This window comes from Palaemon carinicauda, chromosome 45, assembly GCF_036898095.1.
Source record: "Palaemon carinicauda isolate YSFRI2023 chromosome 45, ASM3689809v2, whole genome shotgun sequence".
In the NCBI taxonomy this organism is placed as follows: domain Eukaryota; kingdom Metazoa; phylum Arthropoda; class Malacostraca; order Decapoda; family Palaemonidae; genus Palaemon; species Palaemon carinicauda.
In genome coordinates this window covers 18164537-18183282 of record NC_090769.1, presented here as the reverse complement: position 1 = coordinate 18183282, position 18746 = coordinate 18164537, and the positions used below count along the sequence as shown (strand labels likewise).

Here is an 18746-nt window from a genome sequence, read left to right as displayed (position 1 = left end):
TCGTTTCGCATCATGAAATTTTCATATGCAGAAGCTTTCGTGTCAAGAAGTATCACTGTATTTTACCATGTTCCATATTGGTAAAGGATTAGATATGATCTTGGATTCAGATAAAAAGTCATTCCCTTGGCTTAATATTGGAATTACTATATTGAATATAATGTTGTTCATTAAATTCTTTTTCTATATTTTTATGTTAATCATTGTACTGATACAAATTATAAATCCTAGCTTATGAAATTAAGTGAAATCCAATCCACTTTCTTAATTGTTGTTAGTCATAAGCCATGTTTTGAATTCTGTTTCATCACAACCCCATCGCTTAATATGTGCCTGTATGAGTGATTTGAATATCTCCAGGGTAAAAGTGATAGTATTATAGCGCATTTACCAAGCTAGTGCCTCTGATATCCATTGATCAGATGTCTTGTTATTAATTTGTTAGCAATGGTGTTAACAACTGAGCAGAATTCATCAGACTTTTCTCCAGCTTAGGAATTCCAGTATTCATTGTTTTTACCTAATTATTAATCAATTTATTCATTATCTAACTTTTAATTTATAGCATCTTTCATTTCTTTTGTACCCTGAAATAAAAGTGAGATTTTTACACTATAGCAATTAGTTTTCTGTCTCCAGTTTCTGAATTCAGAATTTCTGGCATTATAATTATGTAAGGACACTTATTTTTCTTAAATAATTCAAGTGTGTAACACAATAATATCTTTACATACTTAAAATTTTTGTATTATTATGGTGTCAGAAAATAAAAGCTGTCTGAAAGTCTAATTTTGTTATGGTGAAATTTTAACTAATATTAAATGTATTTTTGCTAAAAAGTATGTACTAGACTTGTCTGCAAATTTGTTCTTTTGCTTGGAATATTGTATTTTGAATTTTTTTTAGCATTATACAGTTTCAGATTGATTAGGGTTAAAACTTGGTGTTGTTATGAATAGTTCTCAAAAGATTTGTAAGTAACTCGTATGATTAGGCCATAAGTTTTATCTTTAGTTCCTGATGTATGCTCATAATGATATCGTTTATGAAATTACTGTGATTCCAATATTCGAATTGCATTAATCATGGATTTGTAAAAGTGGAATTGCCCATTTGATATTATCTAAGTCCATAATTAATGTTTATATGTACTTTATTTCTTATAATCCCAGCTATGAATCAAGTTTTGATGATAGATTTTGAATGCTACATTTATTTTTCACTAATATTATAGGGGCATTTTAGCCTGGTTTAAATTCAACCCTAGTTGCAAAATTATTTCACTTGTAAAAACCTGAATTTCTGAATGAACATTTTTATTGAACATGCATACATCTTAAAAATATTTGAAAAATTTTAAGAGTAGTGTGCTGTACTCATGCATAGCTATTTGATAATGTTTTATTATAAGATACAGTAGCTGAAATTACTGCTGACATAAACTCTATCGAGGAATCCAGAGGACAAATGCATCAACTTTCAATCTCCTCTTTGGAAGATAATGTACTGTGTCTTGGGACATTCAAGATAGCAAATGTGGGAAACAATATGGCTGATACAGCTTTAATGAAGCAGACTAACGATATATTAAAATTTTCATAATCCTGTATTGAGGTTTAGGCGTTTATCCCAGTCATTGCAAATTAGCTAAACGAACTTCTCCATAGAATAATATCATCAATATTTTTCCAGTATGTGTGCAAAAATGGCAGAGTATGCAGCCAACCAAAGAGAGTTTGAGAAAGCCATAAAATTGTATAAGGAAGCACTTCAGTATGACCCTGAGAATGCCACTACTCTTCTAGCTTTAGCTAAGCTGTATATGCAAGTAAGCATTTCCTGTGATTAGCTGCTTAATATGACATAATTAAGGTTTAATAGCTAGAACTTCAAAAGTTCAAAGTTGGAGCAAATGCTTTTTTGTTGACCAGGCGGACATAGTCTTTTTATAGTTTATTTATGACATTTGTTTTTGATGTTGTTGATAGTTTATTATATGACATATCTGTTTTGACGTTTCTTATTTTAGAATGATTTAATGTTAATTTGTTCTCTTCATTTATTTATTTCCTTATTTCCTTTCCTCACTGGGCTATTTTTCCCTGTTGGAGCCCCTGGGCTTATAGCATCTTGCTTTTCCAACTAGGGTTGTAGCTTGGATAGTAATAATAATAATAATAATATATGTTGAGGTATATCTGTGATAAGGGTTACTTGTCAGCTTAATCAAGATGTACTGTTTTTGTAAGTCATTACACTGTTAAACAATAAATGGTGTCCTAAAGTCATAGTACTGAGCAGTTTTACTTTTTCTTGACAGATCAATGACCTAGATCAGTGCCAGTATACTTGCATGACTCTCTTGAGGACAGACAAAGAGAATAATAATGCCACTGTGATGATGGCCGATCTTTCGTACCGTAGAAACGAATATGATACGGCAATGTTCCATTTTCAACAGCTTCTTGGTAAGTTAATAGTCTTTCTTGTGTTCACTATTGAAGCAAACTTAAGGGTTGCTCGCATTTTAAAATAAATCTCAAGGAGGTATTTTATTTATATGAATTAGCCAGCTTCAAGGTGGGAACTCAATTTAATTGTGTTATTGGAAAGTATCTTATGTAAGTTTATACAATATAACGAGAATCATAGAACACCCCTAAGCTGTGTTTTATACTCCTAAGGGTATTTGACAACTTTTTCTAGGGGTTACTACCAAACACCTGTGCAACTTAATTTAACTTTTTTTTTTTTTTTTTTTGTGGGTGGTGTAGAAAATGCACTAGTAAGTTCAAGGTGCCTAAAAGTGTTTTATTGATAAAATGAAAAATAAGTATGAAAGACTGAATTATTTTTATGACATCACTTGTATGTAGAAGCTCGTTATGTCAATGTTTACCCTTGAAACTAAAAAATAAATTCTTTCCTTGCAATAGACTTAGGTCTCTAGTAAAGTAATGAGACAGTTTAGCAGTTAATGGCAATAAATCAATTGCTTGAGTAAGCCTTATTGCTCTTGTTTTCAATCTGCATCACTGTGATTTTAAAAGAATATACCCTTCACTCCAGATTGTTCAAAGGAGTTATTTCAGAGCAATCATGATCTGGATTCTTGTTGTGTCAGGGACCGTAATGTAATTTAGATTACTGTTGTGAGGAGTGCAAAGACCTCGCTGTTTCTTTTATGAAAAAGTATGTTTTTATGATTGATGATCAGATTAAAAGTTCAGAGTGTAAACGAAATTTGCTTCTAGTTCAAGGGAAAATCCAGAGGAGACTAAGTTAGTTCTTATAGCAGGAATGATAATGATAATGACACGGTAGCACTGTACTCTAATACAGCATGTAATAAGGCTAGTTTTGAGAGTGAATTGATTCAGTGATAGTGAATGCTATTCAAGAAAGAGAACTTCTGATATTTTACTACAAGTTCTTTTGGAGAGAAATTCTCCCTCCAAGTAGTAATCCCTTCCTCTTCCCCTCTCGTATCCCTCATGCCAGGTACATTTCTCCTCGAAGGTAGAACGAGAGTTAATTTGTCGATATATTTCTGTTCTGCATTGTGAATTATTAATTTGGTATTCATTTCTGATGTTAGGTGCTATAATTTTCACTTTAAATAACATAACAAACCTTTAAAACTGAGTGTATATGTGCATTTATGGACATGGATCACATTGAGTAAATTATCTTAAATTTAAAAAAAAAAAGTTTTAGTTTACGAGCATTTTGGTTGCAAGCTCACTCCCGAAATGGATTAAATTTAAAAACCGAAGTACCACTGTCGTTAAATGGTTAATAGTTATCTTTTAAATTTAGATAAGAACAATTTTAATTGGAAATTATTTAAGATCCAAATAGCCAGGTTGCCCAGGAAATTCTTCAGTTACAGTACTGTATAACATGAATTAAAGTTATTATGCTAGTGTTTCAGATATGCATACATACAGTATTGATATTCACATCTTATTCTCATGATTTTAGACCGCCGACCAGCTTATTTCCCTGCTCTTGCTCGTCTTGTCGAAGTAATGAGAAGAACTGGAACTTTGGATGAAGCAGCTCCATATTTAGAACGTGCAGAACAAGCTACCCTAAGGCCCATCACTGATGCTGGTTTTAATTTTTGTAAAGGTTTACATGAATGGTGAGTATATAACATTCCATCTTCAAGATTTAGTTGAGATATTTGATACATTTTAGGTTTCTCCTTTTATAAGAGTAGAATTGAGTTTCTTAGTATAAAGTATAGGATGGTACTGTATATTTTTGGGTCAAAAAGTTATATAAAGCAATTAAACTCTTAATGATTTTTATATTGTATTTGATTGTTCAAGCATAGCAAAATTTATTTGTCCCTAATCTATGGGAATGGTGTCTGTCCAGAAGTATTTAGGCAACGATGCTTATTTCTACAATCCTCCCCTGATGATCATATTGCTTCTTCTCCAGAAGAAGCTCTGTTTAACTGACCTTTATCCCTGAAATTGTTTAAATTTCCCATTTTCTTTCCCTTCAGTAAACACATGTCCTAAGTGAAGGAAGGATTATTCTAGTGATAAATGGTAACTGACACACCAGTCTCTTTATTGAGATTCTCAGTCGTGTCGGTACCGATCGGATCTTCTTCAGATTTTTTGCTTGTTACTGCACATTAAGACATTTTCCCCTGGTTTTGTTAGCAATTGCTGCATTGAGTGTGCATAGGAAATGTTTCTGGAGGTTTATTAGCCACATTCCCTTAGTGTATTGTGTCAGGGGCAATACTGTGAAAAGTGTATATCTCCCACGGTACCTCTCATAGGAGAGTATTTTTTAATGGCTGCTGATCAAGTTACTAGTGCAAGAGCTGTAGGACACTTGCTGTTAGTTCAGTGGAAAAGCCAGGGAAGGCTAGGCTAGTTGATTATAGCAGAGATGACTGCAATAATGACATGTCTCCATCGTTAGACAATTCACATAATCAGCCAACTTTTGATAGTGATTAACTTCATAAGCTCTTGAAATGGCTGGCTTCCTTTTTTAAAGTGCAGAAGTTCAGTGAATCCTCTCTTGAAATGGTAATTTTTATCTTACTCTCCCTGTTACTGACCTAACTCAACTCCCCAGGATGAGTCTAGTCTTAGTTTCTTTCAGTAAAGGTTCTGAAAGTTCACTGCACATTAAACATTTGAAAGCTTCTCACAGAACCTCAAATTCTTTAATTACATTAGAACATTTTGCTGCTAAAACCTAACATACTGCAATCCTAGTTGCTCTATTAGACAACTAGATTGTGAAACAGAAGACAGAGTTGGTAGTGTGGACCCTAATATCCCTCCATTTGCTGAAGTAAACGCTCCAAAGTTATATTACATAGTTGGATGGTATGGCATATGTTATGATTCCCTTAAATCTTCTTGTAGTGAACAAAGTTTCTAGTTGTAGTGAACAAAGTTTCAACTAAACTCATTCGTTTTCATTATGTCTTGTTTCCCAATGTGTTCCATTCATTTGCAATCTCAACCACTACCTCATCATAGATTAATTCAAGTGTGGTAAATGTAGGTACTAGTACATATACTAACAAAATGAGCCCTGTGTGCCCATGTGCATCATCTCTTGCATACACTCCAGTTGTAAACAAATTGGGAAATCAGCTGATTTTCCCTCAGTTGAATCTATGATACAGGAGGATAAAAAGAAACACAGAGGCAAACCTTATCAGTAAACAATTATCTCCTTTTCAAACCATACATAACTGTCTTGCTGCCTTATACCCTAGTAAGTTGAATAAGGTAAGTCTGGTAACTTATTTTTCCAAATCTGTAGTAGTAGTCTCTTCTACGACTGGTTATTTCCCTCAGTTATTTGCAAGGTCACAGACCAGGCATTGAATCCTGATCCTTCTCCTCAATAGAGGAGACCTAGAGTTTGTGACATTAGGGACAGTAGTACATCCCTAGCGTTTTAAGAGAAATACTCTGTGACACAGGCCTTGCGAGTGGGTGTGTACAGGAAGCATCAAATGACCGTCACCGCCCACTTCTTGCAAGACTTGGCCTTCAGGAATATGGAGACATTCTCCATTGCCCCTCTGGTGACTACACTATAAATGGTTTAAACACCTCAAACTCCTTGATGGACAAGTAGCAGATGATGGAGGGATGAGTTTAACCATGATTAATTCTGGGAGGAATGATAAAGAATGATTGGCTATTTCTTTCATCTTACCCCCTGTGGGAGAACAGCACCTAGTACTCTGCAAAGCTGCCCTCCGCTGTCTAGAGATAAAACCATTTCCCTTGTTTAACCTGGTATAAAGAAATGTACTTGTTACGTCCCCATTTCTCTGGTGAGGTGGGATTTGGTAAAGTTTATGGTTGATTCAAAGATTCTTTCATTTCTGAGAATTCTTACCTAGACTAGTCACACTGTTGGTATCACATAGGTTGCTCAGGCTGCTAACCGTGCTATGCAGAATTTAGTGAGGTGTCAGGGTTTCTCCCTGTTACATGCGGAGCATTTACGGGAAAACCCTGGGTCAAATACCAGCCAGTTGGTTCACTTCCACTCTCTTAATGGGTGAGTCATCCCTATAAATAGCAAAAGGGTTTGTATTTAGTGTCGGAACAAATGACATTTGAAAGTAATTTGTATTTTCCTAATGATACAAACCTTGAGCTATTTATACAAATTTACCAGCCATCACCTGTCCCCTGATAAGTATTGCTTACAATAAAAAGTGACGAGACAACACAGGTGTGTGTGTAAATAGATGATGTAAAAATTTGGAAATTTATAAGAAAAAAAAAATAAGGGAAGATATACTTGAATTGAGACATTTTCAGGTAATCATTTAAAGTATGGAGATAATTTGGTGTAATTTTAGATATAAGCTTGTGATGAAATTCGACCAAACAGAGCTTTCAACATGTATGGCTGGTGTCTTGGGTGGCATTGCAGGTGGGAGTCAGAGGGGAGTGGCAGTGTGGGGGAAGTGACACAGCTACGTCTCACTCCAGAGAATGTTTCTTTTGTGATTTTCAATAGTATGCCAAGATAGAAATACACCAGAATAGCCTTTACATTATTATGAAAAAAAAAAAAAGAAAAAAAAAAAACTAATCACCAATGTCTCAGTTGGTAGTGGGATGAGATGTGAGGATGGCTTGCTTCTCTAAGCTGGTGGATATCAAGGGGGTAGTGCCCCATGTAGGGAATGTCGCCATTGACTGAAGAGAGTGGTGTGACTGTATGGTAAAAGGTAACATAAAAAACACCCATTAAAATACCCTTTACACAATGAGGAAGAAAGACTAGATTTCCAAAGTCCTTGTTGGTTGGCTGAAGAGAGAAGGAAGAGGGGCTAAAATCAATGAAGGGAGGAACTTTTTTTAATGAAATATCCAAGGTGTGATATACGACCATGTGGTGCTGTACTTTTTTGTAGGATATACAAGTATTGTTAACTTCCATATGGTTTATATTTGTAAATGACGTAACGGTACGTCAATGTGCATTGTATCTGGCATGTTTTGACATTCAGCGAACGTCATTGTAGTGAAACAGTTAAAAGAACTGAATGAAATTACAAAATGACTTGCATTTATAAAAAAAGATACTAGTTTCAACTTATTTTATTCTTAACCATTATGTTGTTTATTTTGTTTAGAATATGTGATTTTATACCTTTTTCTTGTTTAGGTATCTTGGAAATCCAAATGCTGCTCTGAAGTATTTTAATAAGTCTCGCAAGGATGATGAATGGGGACAACGAGCTATTTACAACATGATTGAGATCTGCCTCAATCCTGATAATGACACTATTGGTGGAGAAACATTTGAATCTGTTGATGGAGAAGTAGCCCAGTCAGGAGCTAGAGATACTCAGGACATGGCTATAAGAACTGCTGATAAGCTGCTTAAGGTAAGATTATCTTGTTGGTTAATATGTTGTGTGATCTCCAATGACTTTAAAAAAAAAAAAAAAAAAAGGGGCTAGAATAGGGAATCCAATATGACATCAAGTACTTGAGAAACATTTTCTCCACTGCTCTCAGGCCAGTGTCTTGATGTGCAAAGCATAAACTCAGTGTATAAGGGAGACCTACAGGTTCAGCCTCTATCAGACCCATTACAGTACCTCCAATGCTGAAATGCATCTAGTAGTGGATGACATGACATCACCAAGAAACAATATTAGTACTGGAAACAATGCTACTTGCGCACTGAATTACACCCAGCCATCACCTGAATTCCTGTCTCTCATACATCAACACGTTTCTTGATCTCCGTTATTCGTAAAGTTCTACATAGACTCCATTCTTGCTAATAGCATTAATATGATAGAGGGGTTAATTTATCATTCAGTATTGCTTTTGTTTACACTATCGGCTTCGATACGACGCATGTCGCCATTCCTTCCCAGCTATCATTACAGCACGAAGGTGTTATAGTTATTATGTCTTATCACCTTTGAGTTTTATGAATTTTTGGTTCCCTTTCATATTATTTATTAGTTCTAAGAATGGTGTAGTCTCTTTTTCAGCTAACAGTTTATTAGCTTTTACGGTTCCTCACGTACGGTGCCTTTCAGCACTTGCTCTCATGTATTCTTGGGAGTGGTTAAATAACTGTCACGATTATATATGATTTTTTAGTTTAGCTTTAGGTTTCTGGCGTTTTACAATGTTTCCACCAAATCGAACATCATAACGTAAATTTCCTATCTCTTTTGCAATTTCTCCTGGTACTCAATTTTCTGGAGTATTGTATGATCTCACCATGACATTAGATTAAGGGGAAAATGTCTAACTTTTGGGAGACTAATTGCTTATACCCTTCCTCTTCTAAATTACTTTTCAAACTTGGATACAACAATCTAATTTACCCCTAATCCTCCTCCCCATCAACAAATTTTATGGTGTCAAACCTGTTGTGTTGTATTGTTTTATAAGACAATAAAAACTTTGACATATGAAAAAATTTTATTTGCATTTGCTTTGCTACACTTCATGTTATGCTTAAATGTTTGAACAAATCTTCCAACCTCTTCGTTCGTTGTAGGATGATATGTTGCTGAAAATTTAGGCTCGATACCATTTACACTAAAAAACTCTTTAAACTCTTGTGAGGTAAACTGTGGACCATAATCAGTTACAATTCTTTCTGGAATACCATGTGTAGAAAAAATTTTCATTAATTCTTTCACAGTTGTGTAAAATGGAAAGGTAATGGAAGAAAGAGCTTTTTGTTTGGCTGGGGAAGGGTGTATTCTGCAACCACTTCATTACGAAGCAGTCGTAGATTCGCAGTTCCTCTGCGCTTTTTGTAAAGGGCATGTTTTTTGCAGGTTTCCCCATGTTCTGAGTGTTGATCGTGTTCTCAAGTGAAGTGGCATTTGTATGCCCTGAAGGGGAAGAAGTAAGCAAGTCATTTATTGGAGTCAGACTGGGAAACACCCATGAAAACACAGGCCAAGTCTGTAACCGCTACTGTCTCCTCAGGGAGTGTAACTGCTGCTGCACCCCCTTTGCTTATACCCAAGTATCTGAATGCTGCAGGAGTCAGGTGAACATGGATTGATATCAGCCAGTTTCTCGGGTAGCCCCTAGTGTTTGCCGGTCCCCTTTGGAGCCTGAGAACCCTTGTGTCATCTTTGACCGTGCAGACTGTGGATAACGAGTTTGACCAAAGGAAGTAGTGGGCTTTCTCAGGAGAAGAAGTAATATGAACATCAGAGGAGGTTATTAAGAATAATTAGGGTTCATGATATTAAAAGTACAGCTACATTTAATATTCTTACAAAATATTTTGCTCAAAAAGATTTTTAGAGAAACCTCAACAGTGTACCAAATCTGATTTGCTAAAAATTATCTTAAAAGCGTTCTGGTTTACTTGTCACGATTGTTGGGTGTAAGAACCTGTGATGGCTGCTACAGATGTGGTCTGATAGCCTGTTGAATTTAAATAGTTAACTTAGTAGAATTATGCTTTGGGGTTGCTATTCTAGTGACCTTTCAAATTTAAATGGTTGGTTTTATTGAAATTATATGTGTACCCATGGTAATTAAGTTTTTTTTATTATATAAATGAGTGAGTAGGTGATTAAGTAAATTATAGAAACATCAATATGGAATTTAGAGTACTCAGAAGCGTAGATTACAAGTAAGTTTAGGATGTTACTTAATTGATTATGGGAAACTTACTGCCCTATGTCTTTCATTCACTGGCTACCCATTACCTCTAAAGTGTGGCAGTCAGAAATATGAACACCAGGAGAGGTTCATAGAACAATAGAATTTTAATGAAGTTCTATTTTTTCTATAATTCACCTGATGTTCATATACATACTCACCATCCTCCCCACTGACTAGTGAATTCAAGATGATAGGGGATTATTTTGACTTTGAGAATGAAGAAAATTTAATAATTTTAAGGAGTAACATTGACATTCCAAGCTTGCAGAGATGTAAAGGAATTTGAACATGGGGCGAGTATAGAAATAACAAAATTTTATTATGAAAATTCTGTTTTTCAGGAACTACATCCTAAGCCTGGAGAACAGCAGGTTAGCTTGCAGGTCCTTAGCAACTTTCTTCTTCTCGCTACAAAGCAGAAAGCAAACGCAGAACGTGCTTTGCAAGATTTCATGAATATTTCAAGTCAAGAGAGCTACAAAGACCTTGTAGGCCCAATACTTGGTATGGCTACTGCTTATATGATATTGAAGCAGGTAAGTCATTTCATAAGGACACATTTTAGTGTTTTGTACTAACTCTTGCTTTGTACAAGATTCATCTGCCCTTATATCGATCTTTAATTTACAGTCAAGGCCAGTCAGTTTGCTGTTTATTAGCCATGAAGTCATTTATATTTAGTTTTGAAAGATGATCAGGTAATATATAGCATCAATAATATTTGGTACCCATGAGCAGATAAATCATTTTTCCAGTTGTTAGTACGGCAAGTCATTATATTTTCCTCTATTACATTACTTTTGCATGTTGAATCTTATATCCCCCCCCCCATGAGCAGGTAAATTATTTCTCCAGTTGATAGTACAGTGAGTCATATATTTTCCTCTATTAAATTACTTTTGCATGTAGAATCTTCTTTCCCCCCCAAAAAAAAAAAAAAAAAGATTTACACTATTTCAAAAGAACCACACTGCAGCTTAAATAAAAGAAAAAACTTTACCTAATACGGTATCTATGTTATTGCATGCACACATTGTTCTCTTGTGGCAAAATGAATTGGCTTATTGTCTTGCTTTTCATCCATCTATTCTACAATTTGGTTGATAAAAAATTTCAAGACCATTTTCTTTTCACCAGAAGCTAAAGTCTGCATCCCCTAGAAAATTTTGTTTTTACTTCATCCTTTGACTAAGTAAGGATGTTCTTTTTCCCCTCAAGGGTTCTCCTTTACATAATGGGGCTTTCTTGTCACTACATAGATACTGATTCATGATGTTGATCCTGTTCATTTCTTAAACTCATATTACTCTTTTGGTTCCCATGACCTGTTGACATGCCCACCTCTGATCACCTGTTGTCTCTCTCCTGTTATTTGTTTGGCTCCTACCGCTGGTATGGCTTCAGGTCTCACGAAACTCTTGATTGATCTTCCCACAAGCACTTATCTACTTCTAGATGTAATCCTTTCTCCAGCTGTGTACTTATTGGTGAGATTGGGAATTCAGCAAACCACATCTCTTTCAAAGATCCTATCCTGTTGACCATATTTTCTCTAGCCTTTGGTATTCAAGCTAAGTTTGTGAACTTCATGCACATTCCAGCAATGATACACTGGAGGAATTAAGATAATTTTTTGTCCCAGACTCCATTGTCAAGACTTGAATTACCAGCTCTGAGACTAGCAACTCTGAGGAGCCTTCTGCACCATCTGCCATTCCCTAATTCTCCTTTCTGGCTATGTCCTCCTTTGTCTGGTTAGGGGTACAAGGCCTTATCATAATAAAACTAAGGATTTTAGAGGGAACTTCTTGTTTGTTTTCATCCTCTAGTTGAGGTGCAAAGAAAAATTCCAAAGGCGACATTAGACAAAAAATTTACTCCATATCAAAATAGTGATTTTTGGGCTGTTTTCATCTCTCTATACTTCTTTGTTTCTCGGTTGATTTTCTTTCTTTTAAAAAAGATTTGAAAGATAATTTTATGTACAAAACATTGTACTTTGGAAATTCTCTTAGCATTTTAATTTTTTAAATGTACAGTATTATTTTAACACTATAGAAGTCACTTTTACAGGTGTCTGTCATATGGATATTTTTAATTTCTACTATAACTGAATGTACTGATAGTAGGCTATAAAATTCCATATCTTTTCATGTTTAAATGATAAAAAATTTTTATTAGAAAATGTAGATGCCTTTATTCTCAGAAAATTTTTTATTTTGAGAAATCAGGCTTCAAGGTGTTTTTGTAGAGATTGATAAAATAGATTTTAATTTGTATAAGTATGGACTTTTAGCAGTAATTTTTCTTGCCAATGGGAATCGTAGGCCCATAATCTTTATATTTCAGGATTAATTAATTATTAACCAGTGGTGAGCCCTTTCCCTTAAAACCAAAAATATCGTTCCCAAAACACATAAATATACACCACATGTACCAAATGGGCATACGTGAGCAAGAATGGCCAGCATAATATATTCTGATCTGTGTATTTTCCTGGGAAAATTTTACGCTTTTGGCCTAATTAGTTATTGTCTCTGACATGTTATGCCTCTTTCAGCATAATGATAACATAAAAATTGTAAATATATAAATGAGCGGACAAAAAAATTAGAGAAATTTATGTGCAGCAAACATTTATTTTCAATATTAATCTTACCCGATGATCATGTAGCTGTCAACTCCGTTGCCCGACAGAAATCTACGGTCGGGATACGCCAGCGATCGCTATCCAGGTGGGGGTATACACAACAGCGCCATCTGTGAGTAGGTACTCAAGTACTTCTTGTCAACAAGAACTCAATTTTTCCTCTGTCGTGCCGCCGGCAAGACCTACTTGGATACGCTGTTGATTCTGGAGTTATTGTTCACGATTTGGTGATGTATTTGCTCTAGAGTTTAGCCTTCGCTATTCAGGAAGCTTTATCATTAGCTTAGCAAGCTTTTGGAATTAATTTGGATTAATTGTTAACGAACTTTGCTAGATTTTGGAATCCCCCCTTGACTACTTCTAAATTCAAGATGTCTGACCAGTCTCAAGTACCTAAGTACAGGCAGTGTAGCGTTAGGACTTGTGCTAGGCGTCTTCCGAAGGCCTCTATAGATCCTCACACCGTATGTTCCAATTGTAGGGGTAAATCCTGTCAATTGGAAGATCGATGTGGGGAATGTGCTGGGCTTTCGGAATTCGATTTTAACGAATTCCTTAGATATGCACGTAGGTTAGAGAAGGAGAGATATAGGAGGAGTTCTTCTCGCTCTGTGGATTTTTCCTCTCCCCATGCCCCTCAACCTTTTCCTTCCCTTGTGGTGGTGACTCCCGAACCTGCTACGAGTGCTCAGCCTGCAATGGCGGATATGTTGCGTGCCATTCAGGCTCTCGGTGACAAAGTGGAGTCATTGGCTAATGACCGTAATCAGCTCTTGGCAGATGTCAGAGAGCTGAAAGCGAAGAGTGCAGTGGGAAGTGTTAGTGCTAGTGATGTGCAAAGTGTCAGTGTCAGTGTTGCGCATGAGGGTACATCTGTGCGTGCCAGTCGTCCTCCCAGTCCAGGACCTCTTGCAAGCTCCCAAGCCCAGGGGAGAAGCAATGTCGAAGGACCAAAGGGTTCGGCAGGCCTTGATCGGCGCACGGATGTATCCTCAGTGGTTGCGGACGTATCTGTTAAGGATCGTCCCATCCACATACAGACGAATGAGCCCTTACATTCCTCGTCTGTGGAAGAAGTTTCCAGGAGGAAACGGTGGACCAAGGTCTCACGACCGCTCAAACGTAAGGTCCCTTCCGAGCGAGTCCAACGGCCCAGGTGTAGCCACTGGGTCAGTTCGGACTCGCCGCAGTCATCTGATGACTGCACACCTCCCAAGAGAGGTAGAGTGGTCCCTCAACAGGCTACTGCTCTGTCTGTTGTTGCTCCAACCACAGTAGACCCTAAGTGGTCCATGCTGCAGACTATGCAGTCTCAGCTTGCGGCATTCATGCAGGAGTATCATGCCGAAAAGGTTAACACTGCTCCTGTTAACCTACAACCCTCCGAGGTTGTGCGCTCAGCAGATACTGCGGCTGCCTGCTCCCACACTCCACCTGTGAGAGCTCCACCACCGATGCGCAGTCCTCCCTGCCAGACGCATGTTCTTGCTGCACCATCTGCTAACATGCGTGAGCTGCCGCATCAGGAGTTGCCGGGTTCCAGCACTATGCGGCATTCTCCTCAGCCCATGCAGCATGCTCTGCATACCTTACAGCATGCTCCGCATACCATGCAGCATGAGCCGCATACCTTACAGCATGCTCTGCATACCATACCGCATGCTCCTCAACCCACCGCAGCCCCTCCCACACACCAGCCCTCTGCTTTTGTTGTTGCCAGCTCGCAGACCGACCAGCAGCGGCATGATGTTGGATCCGCAGGTACGCATGCACCCGTACTGCCGAATTCAGCCGTTCAGCTTTCTGCTCTACCTTTGCCACTTACAACTCAGCTTTCGGATGATGGTGTATCGGATGACGAAGCTGCACATCTGGATGAACCTCACTCTGATTTTGAAGGGCCCAAGTCTACGCCTCCCTCCTTAGACTTTCGTAAAGCCCTTGCCTTGTTCAGGGACTTGTATCCTGAGCAGTTTGTGTCTGCAACCCCTCGTTCTCCTCCCTCCGAGTTTGCTCTGGGCATGCAGTCTGCTGCGCCTGCCTTCACCAAGCTTGTTCTCGCCAGATCATCTAAGAGAGCTTTGAGGGTTATGGGAGAGTGGTTGCATTCCAAGAAGCAACTGGGAAAGACTTCTTTCGTCTTTCCGCCTACCAAGCTTGCTTCTAAGTCGAGCGTCTGGTATGCCACGGGAGAGGAACCCGGCTTGGGAGTTCCTGCCTCTGCCCAGGGCGACTTCTCAAGTCTGGTTGACTCTCCCCGCAGGTTGGCTATGAGACATTCGAAGATCTGCTGGTCCTTTTCCGATTTAGATCATCTGTTGAAGGGAGTCTTTCGTGCCTTCGAGATATTCAACTTCCTCGATTGGTGTTTGGGAGCCTTAAGCAGGAAGACTTCCCCTTCAGATAAGGACTCGGCTATGCTGATCATGTCTAGCATGGACAAAGCAATTCGGGATGGGTCTGGTGAACTTGCGGCTTCGTATGTGTCAGGAGTCCTTAAGAAGAGAGAACATCTTTGCTCCTTCTTATCGGCTGGTATCACTCCTTGCCAGAAGTCAGAGTTGTTGTTTGCTCCTCTCTCCAAGTGTCTGTTTCCGGAGGAGCTGATTAAGGGGATGGCTGCCTCGCTTATCCAGAAGGATACTCATGATCTTATGGCATCTTCTGCACGTAAGGCTAAAACCTTACCTTCCGTGCCTAGACCCTTCCGCCCTGCAGCAGTTGACACACCTGCATCTAGGTTCATCCCGCCCTTTCGTGGCAGAGCCTCCAGCAGAGGAGGTTCCCGTGCAGACAGTCACCGTGGCAAGTCCAAGAAGGGTTCCAAGTCCGCAAAAGGCATGTTCTGACTGCCTTCCTCTCCAGACAGCAGTAGGAGCCAGACTCAAGACCTGGCAAGCTTGGGAGAGCAGAGGTGCAGACGCTCAGTCTGTGAAGTGGCTAAGGGAGGGATACAGAATTCCGTTCTGCCGCAGTCCCCCTCTCGCTACGTCTCCCATCAACCTCTCTCCCAACTACAAGGAGAAGGACAAGAGGCTAGCGTTGCAACAAGAGGTGTCGCTCTTGCTACAAAAGGAAGCGGTGGTCATAGTCTGGGATCATCAATCCCCGGGCTTTTACAACCGTCTCTTCCTGGTAGCCAAGAAGACAGGAGGTTGGAGACCGGTGCTGGACGTCAGTGCTCTCAATGCTTTTGTCACCAAGCAGACGTTCACGATGGAGACGACGAAGTCGGTCCTAGCAGCGGTCAGGCAGGAGGACTGGATGGTCTCGTTAGACCTGAAAGACGCGTACTTTCACGTCCCCATCCATCCAGACTCCCAACCTTTCCTAAGGTTCGTCTTTGGAAAGGTTGTGTACCAGTTCCAAGCCCTGTGCTTTGGCCTAAGCACGGCACCTCTTGTGTTTACCAGACTGATGAGGAATATTGCGAAATTCCTTCACTTGGCAGACATCAGAGCCTCCCTCTATTTAGACGACTGGCTTTTAAGAGCTCCAACAAGTCGTCGCTGTCTGGAGAATCTCAGATGGACTATGGATCTGACCAAGGAATTGGGCCTCCTGGTCAATATAGAGAAGTCCCAGCTCGTCCCATCCCAGACCATTGTCTACCTGGGTATGGAGATTCAGAGTCGAGCTTTTCGGGCTTTTCCGTCGGCCCCAAGGATCAATCAAGCCCTAGAATGCATCCAGAGCATGCTGAGAAGGAACCGATGCTCAGTCAGGCAGTGGATGAGTCTAACAGGGACACTTTCATCGCTGGCCCTGTTCATCGAGTTAGGGAGACTCCACCTCCGCCCCCTTCAGTATCATCTAGCTGCTCACTGGAAAAAGGACATGACGCTAGAGACGGTCTCAGTTCATGTTTCCGAAGAGATGAGGTCTACTCTAACGTGGTGGAAGAACAGCATTCTTCTCAAGGAAGGTCTACCATTGGCTGTTCAGACCCCCGACCACCGTCTCTTCTCGGACGCATCGGACACGGGCTGGGGTGCGACACTGGACGGACAGGAATGCTCGGGCACATGGAATCAGGAGCAAAGGACACTTCACATCAATTGCAAGGAGTTGTTGGCGGTTCATCTGGCCTTGATAAACTTCAAGTCCCTCCAGCTAAACAAGGTGGTGGAGGTGAACTCCGACAACACCACAGCCTTGGCTTACATCTCCAAGCAGGGAGGGACTCATTCGAGGAAGTTGTTCGAGATCGCAAGGGACCTCCTCATTTGGTCAAAAGATCGAAAGCTTACGCTGGTAACGATGTTCATTCAGGGCGATATGAATGTCATGGCAGATCGCCTCAGCCGGAAGGGTCAGGTCATCCCCACAGAGTGGACCCTTCACAAGAATGTTTGCAGCAGACTATGGGCCCTGTGGGGTCAGCCAACCATAGATCTGTTCGCTACCTCGATGACCAAGAGGCTCCCGATGTATTGTTCTCCGATTCCAGACCCAGCAGCAGTTCACGTGGATGCCTTTCTGCTGGATTGGTCCCATCTCGACCTGTATGCGTTCCCGCCGTTCAAGATTGTCAACAGGGTACTTCAGAAGTTCGCCTCTCACAAAAGGACACGGCTGACGTTGGTTGCTCCCCTCTGGCCCGCGAGAGAATGGTTCACCGAGGTACTGCAATGGCTAGTCGACGTTCCCAGGACTCTTCCTCTAAGAGTGGACCTTCTGCGTCAACCTCACGTAAAGAAGGTACACCCAAACCTCCACGCTCTTCGTCTGACTGCCTTCAGACTATCGAAAGACTCTCAAGAGCTAGAGGCTTTTCGAAGGAGGCAGCCAGAGCGATTGCCAGAGCAAGGAGGACATCCACTCTCAGAGTCTATCAGTCTAAATGGGAAGTCTTCCGAAGCTGGTGCAAGGCCAATGCAGTTTCCTCAACCAGTACCACTGTAACCCAGATTGCTGACTTCCTGTTACATCTAAGGAACGTAAGATCCCTATCAGCTCCTACGATCAAGGGTTACAGAAGTATGTTGGCAGCGGTATTCCGCCACAGAGGCTTGGATCTTTCCACCAACAAAGATCTACAGGACCTCCTTAGGTCTTTTGAGACCTCAAAGGAACGTCTGTTGTCCACTCCAGGCTGGAATCTAGACGTGGTTTTAAGGTTCCTAATGTCATCAAGATTTGAACCGCTCCAATCAGCCTCTTTTAAGGACCTCACATTAAAAACTCTTTTCCTCGTGTGCTTAGCAACAGCTAAGAGTAAGTGAGATCCACGCCTTCAGTAGGAACATAGGTTTCACATCTGAAACGGCTACATGTTCCTTGCAGCTCGGTTTTTTGGCTAAAAACGAGCTTCCTTCCCGTCCTTGGCCTAAGTTGTTCGAGATCCCAAGCCTGTCCAACTTGGTGGGGAACGAACTAGAGAGAGTACTTTGCCCAGTTAGAGCTCTTAGGTACTATTTAAGAAGGTCAAAGCCATTACGAGGACAATCAGAAGCTTTATGGTGTGCTATCAAGAAGCCTTCTCTACCGATGTCTAAGAACGCAGTTTCTTACTACATCAGGCTTCTGATTAGAGAAGCACATTCTCATCTGAAGGAAGAAGACCTTGCTTTGCTGAAGGTAAGGACACATGAAGTGAGAGCTGTTGCTACTTCAGTGGCCTTCAAACAGAACCGTTCTCTGCAGTGTTATGGATGCAACCTATTGGAGAAGCAAGTCAGTGTTCGCATCATTCTATCTCAAAGATGTCCAGTCTCTTTACGAGAACTGCTACACCCTGGGACCATTCGTAGCAGCGAGTGCAGTAGTAGGTGAGGGCTCAGCCACTACATTCCCATAATCCCAAAACCTTTTTAACCTTTCTCTTGAATACTTTTTATTGTTGTTCTTTTGGTTGTACGGTCGGCTAAGAAGCCTTCCGCATCCTGGTTGATTTGGCGGGTGGTCAAATTCTT

At 40.0% G+C, this 18746-nt stretch overlaps 1 protein-coding gene across 1 annotated transcript in view; it reads left to right on the top strand.

Annotated features, from left to right (window-relative positions):
* Positions 1-18746, top strand: part of LOC137634814 (tetratricopeptide repeat protein 21B-like) — a 100968-nt gene that overhangs the window by 67598 nt on the left and 14624 nt on the right. Inside the window, exons 20-24 of the mRNA XM_068367364.1 lie at positions 1693-1828; positions 2321-2468; positions 3985-4147; positions 7687-7909; positions 10523-10717. Of these exons, the coding sequence (XP_068223465.1) occupies positions 1693-1828; positions 2321-2468; positions 3985-4147; positions 7687-7909; positions 10523-10717 (865 nt within the window). The remainder of the gene's footprint in view (positions 1-1692; positions 1829-2320; positions 2469-3984; positions 4148-7686; positions 7910-10522; positions 10718-18746) is intronic.